Source organism: Zalophus californianus, chromosome 3 (assembly GCF_009762305.2).
Source record: "Zalophus californianus isolate mZalCal1 chromosome 3, mZalCal1.pri.v2, whole genome shotgun sequence".
Lineage (NCBI taxonomy): Eukaryota > Metazoa > Chordata > Mammalia > Carnivora > Otariidae > Zalophus > Zalophus californianus.
This window is the reverse complement of record NC_045597.1, coordinates 152387111-152404677: the sequence shown is the minus strand read 5'-3', so window position 1 is coordinate 152404677 and position 17567 is coordinate 152387111. Positions and strand designations below refer to the sequence as shown.

The window sequence follows — 17567 nt, the reverse complement described above, 5'->3', positions numbered from 1 at the left end:
AATCTAAGGCCCACATTTTTTCTGTTCTTAATTTGTAACCACAAGGAAAAATTAATTTTAGAGTCAATCCCATGTTGTAAGGCAGCTGACTATTTCAAATGTAAAAACATCCCAGTGCTAAGACAAAATATTTCCAACGTAAGGAAAGACATGAAAATCGACCCACTGGTTCTGAGGCTAGCTACAAAGCCAAATCTGTGAGGCTATATGTCATCATTCTGGATCTGCATACACTGTGCCTGTAAGTGTAAACATTTATTTTTCTTCTAAGGGGAATTTAATTCATATAGCAAGCTGGGGATCTTCCTATATATTCTTAGACGTGTTTTAGGCAATCTGTACCAACTGTTTTAAGTTACAGATCAAAGTTTGGGCAATCCATTTACGATGAGAAGACAGGAAGAGAATGACTCTGGCTTTTAGGATGTTTATGTTAAAAAAGGTGCCAGCCAAGTATGAAATGTTTCTAAAGCATGGTGATCATTCTAAAAGAAAGATGAAATATTTATGATTTAGCTTTCGAGTACCTGGGTTATTTTATTAAGACACTGGGGATAACAATCACATTAGAAAATTCTGTACTGAAGCAAAAAAAAAAAGGAAAGAAAAAAGGATTCAGTGTCTTTAATAATTTACAATAACACTATAGAAAATGAAGAAAAATAGGTAATACCATTATTAAAATATTAAAGCAAATAAAAACAAAAATATAATACAATATAGACACAGTACAATAATTGCTCCTTTTGTTTGAAATAATTTTATACTTCAAAAAACATTATTTAGAAAATGAAAGCGTGAAAACCACATATGGTTTTACAATTAAGGATGAAACTTTATAAACATTACTTCTGATTATTTTCAAATTACATTAAGTGAGATAATTTACACAGTGCTAGTACAACACCTGGCAATATAGTAAGCACTCAACAAATATTACCTGTTTTTATTATAAAATTTTAGGAAATCAATGCCGCTTTGCCTTTTCTCGAACAACATATCATAGAATCCTAGAGTATACAGACTTTTGAATCTGGCTTCCATTTAGCATAATGCATTTGAGATTCCTTATGTCACTGTGTTTATCAACTGCTTGCTCCTTTTTTTTTTTTTGACAGTAGACTGACATTTTTATTATTTTTTTCTTTCATTTTTAATACGTTTTATTCTGGAGTAGCCAATTCTTCAGATAAGTCCTTGATCAACTATTTGTTGGTTTTAAAAAAAAAAAAAACTGCTTTTGAGTATAGCTGACACAGCGTTACCCTGGTCTCAGGTGTACAACACAGGGATCCAGCTTCTCCGTACGTTACCCTGTGCCCACCATGGGCGCAGCTCCCATCTGGCACCATGCACGAAGGTTACAGTCCCACTGACTGTATTCCCTGTGCTGTGCCTTCCACCCCTGAGACTTGCTCACTCCATAACTGGACGCCTGGACCTCCCACTCTCCTGCACCTGTTCTGCCCATTCTCTACCCCTCTTCCCTCTGGCAATCATCAGCGGGTTCTCTGTGTTTATCGGTCTGATTCTAGCTTTTGTGTATTCATCTGTTTTGTTTTTTAGATTCCACATGAGCGAAATCATATGGTGTCTGTCTTTCTCAGTCCGACTTATTTCACTTAGCATAATACCCTCCAGGTCCATCCATGTTGTTGCAAATGGTGTTTGTTCCTTTTTATTGCCTGCTATGGATGTACCACTGCTGTTTACTCATTCATCTGACTCTTTTTTTAACACACTATTATTTTACATCATTACAGTAGAACGTGCTAAGACTCAAGCCAGTCAACTGATACTTCCTGAGCACCTACTATGTGCCAGGCACTGTTCTAGGCTCTAGCAGCAGGGCAGCAAAGATAATCCCAGTGAGCTCAGATGTCCTCACAAATGCACTTTTAAAAGACAAAATGTGGCTAAACTTAGATAAATCTGATTTTAGGGTTCTGTTTTAGCGACTTCTGAATCCACAATTTGTATGATGAGTAAAAAGAGGAACCTTGAACAAAATGTATTTCAACATTACCTCCCGTATATACTCCTCCTGCTCTTCTTTAAGAGTCAGCTCAATGAAGATTTGTTGTAGCTTTTCATTACAATAATTAATAATGAACTGCTCAAAGCTGTTGTCCTACATGGAGAAAAATGAAGAGAGCGTTATAAGCCATGCCATTAGGTCTCACACAGCAGTGACACTCTAACACCGCAATCCACAAGAAACACCATACACACACCGTCCGGCGGATTTAACTGTGGCCCAGCACACAGCTCCTGGGACACTGAGACCCAGCACACAGAGGCTTGCACGCTGCAGGCCCTCGAGAAATGGTTCATGAGTCAAGTGGGTGAATGAAGTATACACAAGTTATGCAGTATTTTGAAAGATGAGGATTTTTAGTTGACAAAGGAGCACCTCACACATGGTATAAAACAAAACAAAACAAAAAATAAATAAATAAACAGTTTCCCCTAAAGGATCCGAAAAGGAACAGTGAGATTTATAGTCTCTGTCACCCAAGTTCTCAATCCGCCATTCTCGGGTGAAACTCTGCAGCTCGAGGAAGTCTTCTTGATCTGACCTCTTGTTCCTCTATGCAGGGTCAGCTCCCTCATTCTGACTCTTAGATACCAGCATTCCTAAAAATCACGCTCTGTGTACATGCGTGTGGGCCTCTGTGTACACGTGTACTGATTAGTTTCAGCCCTGTCTCACTAGACGGGCAAGGGCTGACTACATGTCTCTTCTGTTCACCAGTGTAAGCCCGTGCCTCATGCAGCACTTTGCACCTAGCAAGTTCTCCACGTGACTTGATGAGTGAATGAATGAGCGAAGTGCCGAAAAAATAGAGATTCAAGGGAATCAGCACATCAAAATCATTTCCCGAGTGAGAAACTCTCTTCTCAGAAGGCTCCTGATTTATCGCTCGTATGGTTCTCAGCAGCTTCTCCTTCATATTAGAGTTACCTCCTACAAACTCTGGTGGAAGATCCACGCCTAAATCATCTCTGGACCATCCACAGGGCCTAATGTATTGCCGTAGATACTGAGGGCACACAACGCCTGTCTGTTGAATGAATACACCCCACCAAGAACCACACCATCCAGGAAGAGGTAGATCTGGTAGTAAGACGTGTTATTTTCACCTCTATCGTCTGTCTTTGTGGAGAGGAGATGGTGGCCATGGGAGCAAGGGACAGTACGACCCCACCACTGATAAACCTGACTCTTCTCCTACCGAGGTGGCCAGTCCTGGCCCTAACGAGCTGTGAGCCACGGGCATCCCGGCGTGAAACTGAAGCTCATCGCTTCTCATGAATACACAGAGCAACTGACCTTCAAATCTCTCTGTAAATGATGAAAGCAAAAAAGTCATAGAGCTTTTCGAAAGCTGAACTTTCAAAATCAATTTTGCTCCTATGTAGGACAAATTTTAAAATGAGACTTATGATGCTGACTGATTTCTGACTACATTCTTTCTTAGAATTCAGCTAAGCATTTCCTATTGCGAACTTGTTAATCAGGGAGAACTTTTAACTCTAAACCATAAATGACACATACACACGATCATTGGTTTATCTTTCAAATGTTAAGTCCGGTCAAGGAAAAGAGTTTTTTTGTTTTTAATCATGAAGGTTTTTACTAAAGGGAACACATTTATTTTCAATACTTTCAACGAATGGTCTGAGACACAAAGGGCATTCCCCAGTACTCATTTTCACATAAAGTTTTAAAAGCCATGTGCTCCGATCTTTGGAGCTTAACAATTTTGATTAGAAGCTGACGTCAATCTGGCCTAGATGCCTTACTACGATTATGATCAGGATAAGGCCATCTCTCTACGAGGAAGTCTGGCTTTCTTTGTTTGGTAAAATATATCCTTATATAAAACTACTACCCTAATTCAAAAACTTATAAATAAAATTAAAGTTTTCATGGTTTATTTAACGGTTAATTTAAGAAGTCTATACTCATGGAGCTATTTAAACAAGTCTTCAAATGGTAACTAATGAGAAGCAAGACCAGGATAGTGTCCTTAGACACATGACACGGCCTGAACAGCTGGAGGGACGCTTTGCAACAGGACTATGAAATACACACAGGCAGGTTAGAAATCAGAGGCAAAGCTTCACAATCACAACACAACTTCAGGGGTAAGTTAGACCCAAACTAGATTTCCCCTCAATATTTAAAAGTTCCTGTATGAATTCTCTCTATTTCATATCCGCACACAGGTAATCAATGGCCATCTACTGCAAAGTCCACACAGTTGGTGAAGCCAGTAACACAGGAGCATGCAACAGACTGTCACTGCAAACAGTTCATACTTACTGCATTCTGGTGCAAAAAGGGACAGATTACACAAAATGCAGTCAGTTCTTAATTTGCAATAAACCTCTAAAAGTAAACACTTATTGATAGTTATTCATTGATGCAAATGACAGATTTTACCATTCAAGCTATGTTCCTGATTGGCATAAAATCTGAAATCAAGACACATGTCCAATCAGTTCAAAAAACGGGCCCCTGATGCCTACATGCGGTGTCTGAACTGTGGTTCTGCTAGGTGTGAGCTATGCAGGATAAAAACAGTTTGACTCAAATAATACCTCACATAACTTGCTCGAAGTCCCAAGGCTTCAGGATCTAATGCTTCTAATTCTAAATTCTCAGGAAAAATAAATGACACATCCCCCTCCCCAAAGAGTCATTGACAGAGGCAAATGGCAGGTCACAAAAAGAATGAAGAGATCCAGCAAATTCCAAAAGCACCTCCTCTTTCTCACCACAGCAACCCACCCCATGCTGTCCCTGCGAGGTCTCCCCTCAAACATAAATAATGTGGCAAGGAGAGAACGTTCTGGGGATGGCCTAAGAAAAAACTTGTCTCTCCTACCTCATCCCGGTGTCTAAAGAACAACAACAAAAAATAGACTAGCACAAGCATCGAGGCAGAAACCAGCTGACTTCCCCTCAGAAGTATCTCTGCATCTGCTGCAAACACACCTCATGGTCTTCAAAACACGTTACGAATCACCAGAGCAATCGTCATTGCCACACGTGAAGGCAATCCCATTTCTCATGATCTACGTTTACGTTGTTGACATTGCCCTATGTTTTGGGAAACGGGACTTCACAAATCATTAAAAATAACATACAAACATAATTTGCAAAAAAATTAAGGAACGTCCTGGCAAGAGTTTGTATAGCTGCAAGTTGCATGGGTCCAGAACACGCCTTCATGTACACGGGCACTAAGTACCACTGGGTTTTCCACTTGAGTCCTTCTCCCCTTTAGAAAATACCTCAACTGGGTCTAAGGAACCACCCCATGAATCTCAAGGCCCCAAGGCAATTTGATATTTGGATACTTTTGTGTCAAGAACTGTGGGTGGCAGTGATCCCTGAGGCAGGCACTGTCTCCCACATGTCAGTCTCATGAATCCAAGTCTCCTCAGGAGGAAGTGGCCAGGAGCTTGAATGACTCATCTCCGCACTCTCTCTCTCTCCAGTGTTCTACCCAGGCCCCATGCATGGAATGTGTCTCCACTGCCTAACTCATATTTATCCCTAAAGGCTGAGGTTATGATAAAACTAAAACTTTGGGGAACATCTTCGAACAAGCATTTCCAGAATTTCCCATCACACAATCTCCCTGTGTGAAGCCCAGAACCCTCACCACCCGCACCGGACTGCTTTAGGGAAAACAGATACACAGCCAGGTGTCTAGGTTCTATGCTGTTTTACACTGTATTCACCAAGTGTAGACTGGGGTGGGAAGAACTTGCTAGGTTTAGAAATAAAATAATAGACCAAAACTTCAAAATCTAGGGCTTCTTTCAAGAATTCCTGAGTTTGAGTCCACCTTTTCAACATCAAACAAACAGAAAACCATACTCCCAGTGAAGTTCACAACTAGTTTATACTCTGAAGTATTAATTACGAACTTTCTGCTTGGAAGGATTTTGAAAGATGGGTCAAAAATACCTGCCTGTTACTAATTTATCTGTATTTTCTTGGCAACAGAGGAGGCTAATGATACCTTGTGTTAAGACAGGTAGATATTTAAGTCTTGCACTCTTTAAATACATAACATTTTTCTTCCTAGTACATATTAAAATATGGTAAATTTTAAGAAAAACAACAGTATAGTGCTTTTCTTACATAATTTAAAATAAGCTTTGACTTAAAAAGCAAGAGTAATGATGTACAGATACATATTATGAACCATATTACTTCCCATCATTTCCGTTCTAAAATGTACTTTAAAAATTCTCCTTCCTCTTTAAGTTCTCTAGCATGTTAAGAACAAAAATAAAGGAAAAAAGCTGGAACAGAAGGTATTACCTATAACCAGAATCAATTTTCTTTCAAAAACCATTTAGAAAACAAATCTCATCATCATGAGACAGACTTACCAGGCTACACTGACTCTTGTTCGCCTATTAGGTTCTTTTATTTGGAACAATCATTGCATCCAGCCTATCATATTCTTACTGTATATGGGTCACTTTCAATGAGGTTCATAAGGGCAAGACGAATAAAGAGTGCCTGATTCAAAATAACTTTGGCTATATGAAACTAGCTCAACTGTATGAAAAGTGAAATATCCAGCTTGCTGTTCTGCTTTGGTCTACAGCACACTAATAATTTGTTAGATTTTCCCAGTAAGCTACCTGCCACTTTTAGTACTTCTCAGATAAGCACTTAGAAAAAAGCTGAATCAGTTTAGATGGCTCAACTTCGCTCTGAATTTAATTTTTTCATTTGTTATTTTATGGTGACGCTATAAATGTTTCTCAGAGAGCAGTTATAAGAACATTCAAACTTAATCGTGTGGAATTGGAGTCTCTGGATTATAGAACTCTCTTCCTTTGCAAAACTGGACTTATATTCAACAAGGATTTATAGCTAGATTTTTCTTCTCTGTGTGTTTTAACTCATTTCCTCTTATTTTTGGTATCAGTGTTCCACTAATCTGTTTTCCAAACTGACGTCGGATCACATGCGGCCAGCAAGGCAGGGCTATTCATGCAGCTGGCCCTGGAATGCTTTGCAGTCAAATCCATGGGTCATCATCCCATGGTTTAATGCATCAGTTTCCCTCTTCCATTTAGAGACAGACCAAAATGAATGAAAGGTTTCCACCAGCTCAGCTGAAAAACGTTTTCATGGGAACTGTCAATGGGGTCATGAGGCAGAATTAGAAACATTAAAAATTTTTTTTCTGAACCTTCACCGTCCAATTTTTAAAGTGATGCCCAGGGTGTTCTAAAAGGCAGAACACTTAATTCTTGCAGTCAAGTTTCATGGAAAAACAAAGGCAGAATTCTCTCCATACTCCATCAGTTTCTTTTCCACTTGGGTATACAATATTATAGAAATTTTCATTTGTGCACTGATGAGGATTCAGAATACTTCTTCCCAAGTCAGACTTTGAGCTTATACTTCAGCTTCTGGTACTTTTAAGTTCTTCATTGCCTGGGTCCCTCATGTTCAATACAATGGACTTCCTGATGTTTCCATGTGTTCTAATTTTGCTGAGAATCTAGGAAAATGTAGGATGGCATCTGGGGCGTGCAGGTGAATACATTAAAAAAAAAAAAGCCTCTCTAATTCTGTATCAAAAAGCAGGTAAAGTATCTAAAAGTGTGCGACCAGGGGCGCCTAGGTGGCTTAGTCGTTAAGCGTCTGCCTTCGGCTCAGGTCATGATCCCAGAGTTCTGAGATCGAGCCCCGCATCAGGCTCCCTGCTCTGTGGGAAGCCTGCTTCTCCCTCTCCCACTCCCCCTGCTTGTGTTCCCTCTCTCGCTGTCTCTCTCTGTCAAATAAATAAATGAAATCTTAAAAAAAAAATAAAAAAATAAAAGTGTGCAACCAAATCTCTATTCTGACTTCCCCCAAGTAAATTTAGTTATAAAATAAATCATTAAGCAGATTATTAATAATCAAGATGTTTGGAAGATCTGAGAAGGTTTAGACAGGAAAATGAAGAGAACAGTTAGTTATAATGAAAGACAAATCTTAATTCTCTCAAAGAACTGGGGAAAAAAAATCAAAGTGGAGAAGGAAAATTAATTTCTCATGATTTTAGGTACATCGTAAGATCTGCTATAGACATGACTGGTTAGATTTGGTTTTGGTTCAAAGTTCTGGTTTGGGGGGCTTTTTTAGAAAAGAATTTTTCTATCTGAGGGTAGTTCTGAGTATATACAAGCAATTCTCCTAACTCACAAACCTCAAATTCTTTCCTATTACCAAGAGCCCAGAAGCTTTCCTTTGCAGAGTCTGCTAAAGGGGCACCAATATAAGCAGATATTGTGCTGAAGAGCATCTTCGAGGGGCAGGATGGGGGGGGCGGGCAGCAGCCAGCACACGACACAGGTGCCCCACACTCGGCCACCAGCACACCAAAGTACCCCAGGGGGGCTCCCCATGCTGACCAGCTCGGAATGATGACAAGGGCACAGAAATATGGGGAATCAGAAACTTATCACATTTGCATTTTCTCCTTATTTTCAGGTAACAGGGACCTTGTGAGTTTGGAGAGAAGAGTGCCCTACAGGAGATCTTTGATTATTTGTTAAGGAGGCCTAGGGTTTAGGTCCTGAGTTTGCCCTTTGGTAACCATGTAACCTTGGGAGCTACTTGACCCTCAGAGCCTCACCTCCTCACCTGTAAAAAAGGAATAACTGCAGCGATTTCATGACATCTTTGTGAAAATTAAGTCCGACAATATATGTATCACTCACCACAACACTTACACATAGGTAGCCCTCAATAACTGGCCTCAATATGGACTGTGGTCAAGGAGGGAAAAGGTACCATCACAGAAATAAATGTTGTAAGAAAAAGACATTTGCTAGAAAGGCCTAGCTTAGCACAGGGAATGGACTGATGTTTTTTTTTCTATTCTGTGAACCTGATAATTTGGAACACATGCAGGCTTTGGGTGGTCATTCTGGGCATGGCCTGCTTATTTAAAGGAATTCACAAATCATTACTTATGGGGAGAATAAAAAAAGGAGGAGCCTGGTCTACTTGTTATTTTCCCAAACCAAACTAAAATACCACTCCTAAAAGTAAGAGTACAGGCTTTAAAAGGTCCTTAAAATGGGGGAGGGGGCAAAAAAAAAAAAAGTCCTTAAAACGGCTTCTAAATGTCAAAGTTAGTAAGAGGATAAATAGGAAATTCTAATGTAAGTATATAATGTTTAAGTATTTAATCTGTAATAGGCATGGAGTCTTTTTAAAAAAATTCATTATGAACTTCTGCAGAAATTCTTTCAACCTTTGCAACAGAACTATCGTAAGATTGCAGTTGGATGAGACCCAACACATCACCCAGTTGAGACCCTCTCTGCCTGAGTCCAGAGGGGATGAGGTGACCAGCTCCAGCCAGGCTGCAGCCGGCATCTGGCTCCTGGGCTCCATGCTTTCTCAGGGCACCATCTTGCTTCTGTTTCTTACAAATGAACAAATGACTAAGGCACAATGTCCATATACCTCGTTGGCAATTTCACAGGAAGAATTCTGAATTTACAAAAGTCAAATACTTATACAAGACGTTCTTCCTTTGAGAGCATTGCCTCCAAAATGCCGGCTCTCAGCACTCAACACACACACCCATTTTGTTACATCCACAAAAAGGCTTCTTTATAAGATTCAAAGTTATATTAATTAAGTGTGGTCTATAGAATATACAATGTAATTTCCAACTATTCTACATTAATAAAGATAATATAAAAGCTAGGAAAAAAGCTTACCTCAAAAATTTCAAAGCCATAGATGTCCAAAACACCCATGACCTTCTTTCTCACTTTGGTCTGTGCCTTAAAAAAAGTTTAAAATTGATGGGTTAATTCAGGCCTGAAATAGAACAATAAAGCATACTAAGGAATATAGACATGTATTATAAGTTAATTGTGTTTCACAACTAGGAGAATAACTATAATTTAGTTTTGTTTTTGTTTTTTTTTAATGTATGAGATAGAATTTTGGTATGGAATCTTCCAGAAATTTTAATAGGTGATTTATTTAAAGATGGTATTATTGATGCTTTACTATAATAAAAGATCGCTCAATGTTATGATCTAGGTAGGGCCTTTCAAAATCACACTACTCCAATACCCTCATTTTACTGAAGAGCGTTTCAGTAGCTAGAGAGGTCAAGTGACCTTTTCAGCCAAGTGCATAAACTAGATAGATGAACCACAACCAAGACCTGGGATGCTCTCAGAGTAACTCTGCAAAGACCACTAGACCACTGATGGGTGAGATTTCTTACAATATACATGGCAAAACAAAATAAATAGAATCCTGACAAATTTCAATCCTATGCAAGGTAAATTCTTTTCAAGGAACAACCTTTGTAAGTCATAATCAATTACCTGATTATAAAATTAAAGTATTTTTAACTTAATGTTTACACTCTGAATACCATTTACTACAACTGATTTATCTGGTTATTGAAATTCAGTACCTTAATGCTTTCATTGATTCGGTTTACCAACCATGAAAACAATCTGCTGTAGAGGTTTTTAGCCAGAGCATCACGGGCATAATATGCCTATTTAAAAAAAAAAAAAAGAAGAAGAAAGAAAAAGAAAAACTCAGCACCCACAATTGTCACAATGCTTAATTTCAATAAAATAATAAAGGTATTTCTTTAAATATTTAAAGCTCTTTTATTTCAAATTTCTTTTCAGAGCCAGTCTTCATTATACTCTGGATGAACAGTCAAACCGTTAAGAGAATTGGACAAATTATTTATACCCAATTATTATGCTTTTTTGCGTCCCAGGAAATGAATTCAAAATATTACAAACACTTTCCCCAGAAAGATATCCATCTCAGTATTACAGAAGAGAGGAAAATCAGAGGCAATTTAGAAGTCCAACAACAGCAGAATAGTAAAATAAATAATGCCCACTGAAAGGGAAGTTACACAGTTATCCCAGAATGATCATTATGAAAATTAGGTAATAAAATGGAAAATGCTTATGTTTTATGAAAATAAGAAATGTACATTTTATACGAAGACTCTTATCTTTTCAACCCCTACGCATAGGAAAGGAAACTCAAAGAAAAAACATGAAAATGGGTCTCACTGTTGTGATCTGAAAATTTTTTCCTTCATTCAACCCTCTGAACATAAAAAAAAAAAAAAAAAAAAATTCCATAACGACTAGTGTCACAATACACTGTTAGACAATGTGCTGGATAAAATAAAAATCACATGCTTTCATTTGCTTATTCATTTATTTGAAGCTGTTCAGAGGTACCTGACAAAGAAGGGGCAGAAGACAGAGTCTCACTGACCCTGACCTAGAATGCACTCACTGGAGAAAGGGAGCCTTGCTGGGGCGAACCTAAGAGCCCCTAAAGGCATCGGGTGCCAGGTGGGTACCGCAAGCGCACACCAACAAGAGATGTGTGAGGCAGTGCTCCCGGGGAGGCCTGCAGATGAGGGTCAGCAGCCTCGGGGAGCAGAACTGGAGGGTTCGCTCCTATTCCTAACACTCTGGCCCTATGTGTGCATTTCACTGCTGATAAGTAGAAATGTGGACATTACTATGAAAGCAAACCATACATTTTTACATTTTTATCTTATAAAGAATTAGGTTATACAGAAGTTCTTTTTCCACGTTTCTTTCTAAATGAAGTGTAACAACTTTAATCACACAGTCACCTTGCTGGCAACGTATGGCAGCTTTAGAGCACCTTCTCCCTTCATCTGACACTTCCATGCTAATCCCAAATCTCTCTCCCTACATCTCAGGCAGCCACTCCAATGAGAGCTAGAAAATCCACTGAGAAGTTGGCAGACAAATAGAACCCAACTGCACAATGTTGTTTTGGAGGGTGATAGTGGTTAATGATCCCACTGCAGAAAATGCATGTAATGCTGAAATAAAGAAAGAAGCCTGGGTTTAGACAAATACTTTTTCTCTACCCTCCTTCCTTCTAGGTTTTACTTTCTTAAAATAGGCCATACAAGTGCCTAAAACAGTGCCTGGCACACAGTAAGTCTATACATGTATTTCTATCATGATTTCTGAAGTATCTTCTTTTCCCACTCGTGAGCCTAAAGAATTCTTTCTTCATCCTCTCTGCTTTCTTCTTGCAAATTCCATTTACCTAAAAACACTGCATAATCTCAAAACATCACTTATTTGCAAACAGAATGTCATCATAATGGCATCTGTGTTTTTTCATGGTATGCTACCGGCTTCCAAAAAACCACCATTTCAATATGCAATTGAACTAATAGTGACAACTTATTCTGGCACTGCTTTGTATTTTTTAAAGTGTTTTCACAGCCAATATATTAATCTTCTTTGCTGCCTTCAAACAAATTATTTATTCCAGAAGTCTCAAACTCAAATGTCTCCAGGGACTGCCCAATAAAAATAAAGGGGAAGTAGTGGGGTTCACAGGCGCTGAAATATGCAATCCACGTGAAAGGCTCTCAAATTCAAAATTTAAAAAGCAAGCAAACAAAATGAAACAGAACCACAACAACAAAACTACACTTTCATCAAATGAAATATGCCTATTGAGCTCTACCTGGCCCCAGGGAGCTGCCCATCTCCCAGGCCTGACTTCCTGAGTCTGATTCATGCCACTTCATTTCCACAGTAATGTCCTCCAAAGTAGGGGAAGGAATATTTATTCTCACTTAAGGATCACCAATGAGGTGTACAGAAATAAGGAAGTCACTGAATGCACCAATTCACCATCTCAGATTCTAAGCACAATATGAGGAGACTACACACTTCTGCAGCTGCGTGAAGCTTACTGAGAAAGATCCCCAGTGGATGTGCTTCGGACATGACCGCTATTAGTCTGTGGCCCAGGTGAAGGAGATACACAGATGTATGGCCGTGGGGCCCACTCGGTAGAAGCTTACAAGTGTGGCGGTGGAGATCAAACCAAGATGAATGGAACAATCAGAGAGCAAGTGCCCAACAGCAAGAGAAAAAGGAATTCCGAGAAGGGAGAAGGGGCCAATGGGATGTAGGAAGGCTTCCTGGATGAGGTGTAATTAGACGGACCATTCAGACAGACAGGAAGAATGAGCCATGGCATGTGGGTAAAGGGGAAATAGGAGCAAAGGAACTGGGTAAAAAAGAAGGATGGCATTTAGAGAACTCAGCAGGGAATAAATTGAGATCAATTGTGCAGGGTCAGATTACTGAGGGCCCGAGGGCCGAGGGCCGAGGGCTGTGGAAGCCAGGGAGGAAGGATGTGGCTGAAGCTGAAAGGCAGCTCTGTCTGGGGTGTCTATCATTTCACTATTCCTCGCTGTATCTGAGGAAAGATCGAAATGCCTCGGGGAGAATGAGGAACGGGGCGATAAAGATGATCATGGGGCCCAAGAATTGAAGCTATGAGAAGATGTTAATAAAACAAATTACTTCTTACTGGAATTGAAACCTTTTAGGCAGTAAGATTGGTAGAAACCTAAATCCTACATTAAAAAAAAAAAAAGAATTTGAATAAGGAGCTGAAAAATCAAGGATCTCAAGCCAAATTCTTTTATGCCAAAGGTTAAAAGAATGTGGAAAAGTTTAACCCAGGGATGCAAGGTGACTCAAGCTCATTAAGTAGGGAGCAACTGGGCCTGGTTTCCATAGAGGATGATTAAAAGGCAAGAGTAAAACTACACAATACAAACTCCATAATATAGCCACATATACATTCCATATATATCCATATATATGTGGATATTCCTAAAGGGCTTCTTAAGCAGCAGGCCTTTTCTCCTTGCAACAGCATATACTTAACGATCACCACTCTGGCTATTGAAAATGTCTAAACTCAGTGTGAACTTCAATACAGTGGTTCTCAAAATGTGGTCCCTGGACCAGCAGCACACTGACCTTGTGAGACGTGCACATTCTTCAGTCCTACCGCAGACCTACTGAACCCAACGCTCCAGAGGCACGGCCTGCAAACCGGGTTTGGCAAACCCTCCAAGGGGTCCTGATGTGCACTCAAGTTTGAGAACCGCCTCCACACTTAACCTTTCCAGCCCCATTTCTCTGAATCCATTTCACAAGCCTAAAGCTACAGCCAAGCCCGACCAACCCTCCCCAAGATGTGGACTCCTTTTCTCACTGTTTTCTTTTTGAAATGCGCTTTTGCCCATTCTTTGTACACCTAAATCCTTCAAGACTTCTTCTCCATGAAGTCTTTCATCCCTTATGCCCCTGCTAATGGCCTACATGGGGGCCTGTGCTGAGCAGGCTCAATGAATTTTTCTTGATTAAGTCAGTTGCTCACCATCTGACTAAGATTGCCCTGGAAAGACAGGACAGCAGAAGTAGTAATTTAGGAAGAAGGACACACAACAGTTATAGCTAGAAAATTCACATATACACAAAGTTATAGTATTTTTCATAGTCAAAACAGATCACCTAAAATAAGAAATCAACACTGAAAGAAAGCTACAGACACACAGGCATCCCTGGGTCAGTAGCAGAGCCTAGTTCAGAGCAGCCAAGAGAAAGAGTAAATCCACCTACTGTCTTACAGATGCTTAAAGCCACTTACAAAGAGGGGGAGAACACAGTTGGACTATGGGGGGAGAATAAAGTAGGGCTCTGTGGGAACAGTCCCGAATTAGTCCTTTAATTCCAGCCCAGATCAGCACTGACTGGTTGGAAAATGTCTAAGCCATAGAACAAAGGGTTTATATTGGAAAGGGTTCCAGAAGCTGCCTGGGTATATAACATCCAAACACACATCCATCCATCCCTTCATCCACTTAACTTGAACCAAAAGAGAGAGGAAATAAGCAACTCAGACTTGTGTCTTAGAAAGACTTCACTGGCTTCAGATGGACAGTAGACAAGAAGGAGGGAGGCCAATTTGGCCATCTGACCACACACTGGCTTCTCCCACCGTGTTCTCCAAATCTGTGAAGGGCAATTCTATTTTCCCAGTTGCTTAGGGGGAAAGTGTTGGGAGTCATCCTTGACTCTTCTCTTTCTCTCATACTGCCTATCAAGCCAGCAGCACGTCCTGTGGCCTCTACCTTCAAAAGATACCCAGAGGTGACCGCTTCTCACTCTACAGCTATGACCTGGTTCAGCCACCATCATTTCTAGCTTAGCACACATTTCTTACAGCTCCCCAGTGCCATGAACTGAAAGTATGTGTAGTCCCTCCACCCCACCCTAAATTCCACGTAGAAGTCCTAATCCCCAATGAGATGGTATTTGGAGGGGAAGCCTTTAGGACAGAGTTAGGTTTAGATGTCAGATGACGTCATGAGGGGAGAGCTCCCATGATGGGATCAATGTTCCTTATAAGGGGTTGACAACACCCGCATGCATTCTCCCTTCCTCCACCCCCTGCTCTGTGAAGAGGATACAGCAAGAAGGTGGCTGTCTGTCTACCAGGAAGATGGCCCTCACTGAGAATGCAACCGTGCTGGCTCCCTGATCTCAGACTTTTAGCCTCCAGAACTATGAGGAATAAACGGGGTTTTTTGTTTAAGTCACCCAGACTATGGTATCCTGTTACAGCAGCCCAAACTAAGACACCCTGCTTATGCCCCTCCCCACCCCCCACTCTGCTCGCCACACTGCAGCCAGAAAGACCTTTTGCAATACAAGGCAGGTCACGCCACTGGTGTCATTTCCCTGCTCACTCAGACCTGACTTCCCTGCCCCAGCACTGTGGGTCTCCCTTCCGCTGCTCTAGTTTTTCTCTTTGTCTGCTGCTAGCTTGCTATATAAATTGATTTACTGACTAGGTCTACTGGCTATTGTTGGACTCCTCCTCTTGCCAAAAGTTTAAGCTCCACGAGGGCAGGGATCCTTATCTGCTTAGTTTGCTGCTCTGCCCCGAGTGCTCAGAACGATGCCTGCAACCGTATGACAGTTCATATAATAACCTGCAAAATAAAATTTTTGTTCCTACTTAAATAGAAATATCACAGACTTTTTAAAAACTCACTTCTGGGCATTATGTTTCACCCACCTGAGCCACATTCAGTGTAGTTGAAACCTTCTCCTGTTTGGCCTCCACCGTTCGGAAACTGAATGCTCGTTCTAGAACTGACTGATCAATGCCGGTCAACTCACAGATTTCCTTTAACTCTGTAGGGGGGATGGACACAAAAAGTGACTGCCTGTGTGCTGCTAAAAATCATTTTCAAGGCCTACAGCGTTCCTTCTAAATCACATTCAAATCAAACAGTAGAAAATGTATAACTCGAAAGACTTAACACTCAGCTCTAATTATGTTTCTGTTCAGTTTCACTGGAAAGTGTTTTCGAACCCATGAAAAGCAAAAGTTTTACTTTCTAGATTAAAAATTGGGCAGAAGTTCAAAGCAAGTTTGCTAAACAAGGATGAGTCTCCACCGACTTACCATTTTTGTCTTTGATTTTGCTTTCATCTAAACCATTCACTCGAGATTCGGGCTTGAACTCAATGTTCCCCAGTTTCAACACAGCGGCCACCACCTCCAAGACAGACTCGGCTTCATGATCCATAAAACCCACAATCTGCATGGCGTTCTGCAGGGGGCGGGGGGAACAGCTGTTTTCATTCTGCCATTCTTTTATTATTATTATTATTTTTTTTTTTTTTACTAAATCTGATAACAGATTCGTTTCTGGGAGAAAAAAAAAATGAAAAGACCAAGTGTCGGAGAATAAGCTCTCCGAAAGGCAAACCTATTAACAGACCTGATGCAGCACCAGTGTGGGGCTCTAACTTGTTCAGTGGTTTCATGCTGTGATTCAAGGATCCCCAGGGCACTTGGCACGCTGTGGCAAGGGGGTGCAGGAGTACAAAGAGGAAAATGGAGGAGAAGGAGGCTGAGAGTCGGGCCTTGAGTTCTAACCCATTTCATCTGCAGCAGCTCAGTGTGAGTGAGTGTGTGTGTGTGTGTGTGTGTGTGTGTGTGTGTGTGTGTACATGTATCTTTTTTTATACTGGGTTCTGATGCTAGAAAGAAAACCAAACAAAAAGCTCTTTATAACCTCCTACATAAAACCCTCCTCGTTTATTTCACCTGAAAAAAACTGATTTGCAAAGGTGAAGTGCTTGACCCAAGGCATTACAGGTAACAAGGAACATTCCATCAGTCATAAACTTTTATTGAGTGCTGATGATTTGCCAGGCAAGGCATTACAGAACTGGACTTGAACCGAACTCTTAAATAATGTCCAAAAATCAATAGGCTTCCCATACGGGGATGTTTACAGAGTTTTAACAAATTACATACTCAGGGAAATACTTTCTTTTTGAGACTAGCCCAGCTTTTTTGTTTTCTTTTATTTGTTTGTGATGAGGCTACCTAGTGATGGGAGTCATGTGCGTTTTTTCTCATGGAAAATTTCAAACATATATAATAATAGAGCAGGAAAAGAACACCATGTCATTTTCATTCAGCCTTGAAGATGAACTGCTGTCAGTCCTGTTTCAGCTGATCTGACCTCCTGCCCCACCTCCTCACCACCACAGCTGTCCCATTCGGAAGTAAAGTAGTTACTATAGCATGTCCTACTAGGAGTAATTTTCAAAGTTAGGATAGTGTTTAAAAAAAT

General features: G+C 40.4%; 1 protein-coding gene across 4 annotated transcripts in view; it reads right to left on the bottom strand.

The window, feature by feature from the left end:
• MYO1B (myosin IB) overlaps positions 1-17567 on the bottom strand; it is a 180667-nt gene that overhangs the window by 36716 nt on the left and 126384 nt on the right. For all 4 annotated transcript variants that reach the window (XM_027589525.2, XM_035726666.1, XM_035726667.1 and 1 more), the window contains exons 10-14: positions 16385-16532; positions 15992-16110; positions 10482-10568; positions 9766-9831; positions 2027-2131 (exon numbers count right to left, since the gene is read on the bottom strand). In XM_027589525.2, coding sequence (XP_027445326.1) covers positions 2027-2131; positions 9766-9831; positions 10482-10568; positions 15992-16110; positions 16385-16532 — 525 coding nt within the window. The remainder of the gene's footprint in view (positions 1-2026; positions 2132-9765; positions 9832-10481; positions 10569-15991; positions 16111-16384; positions 16533-17567) is intronic.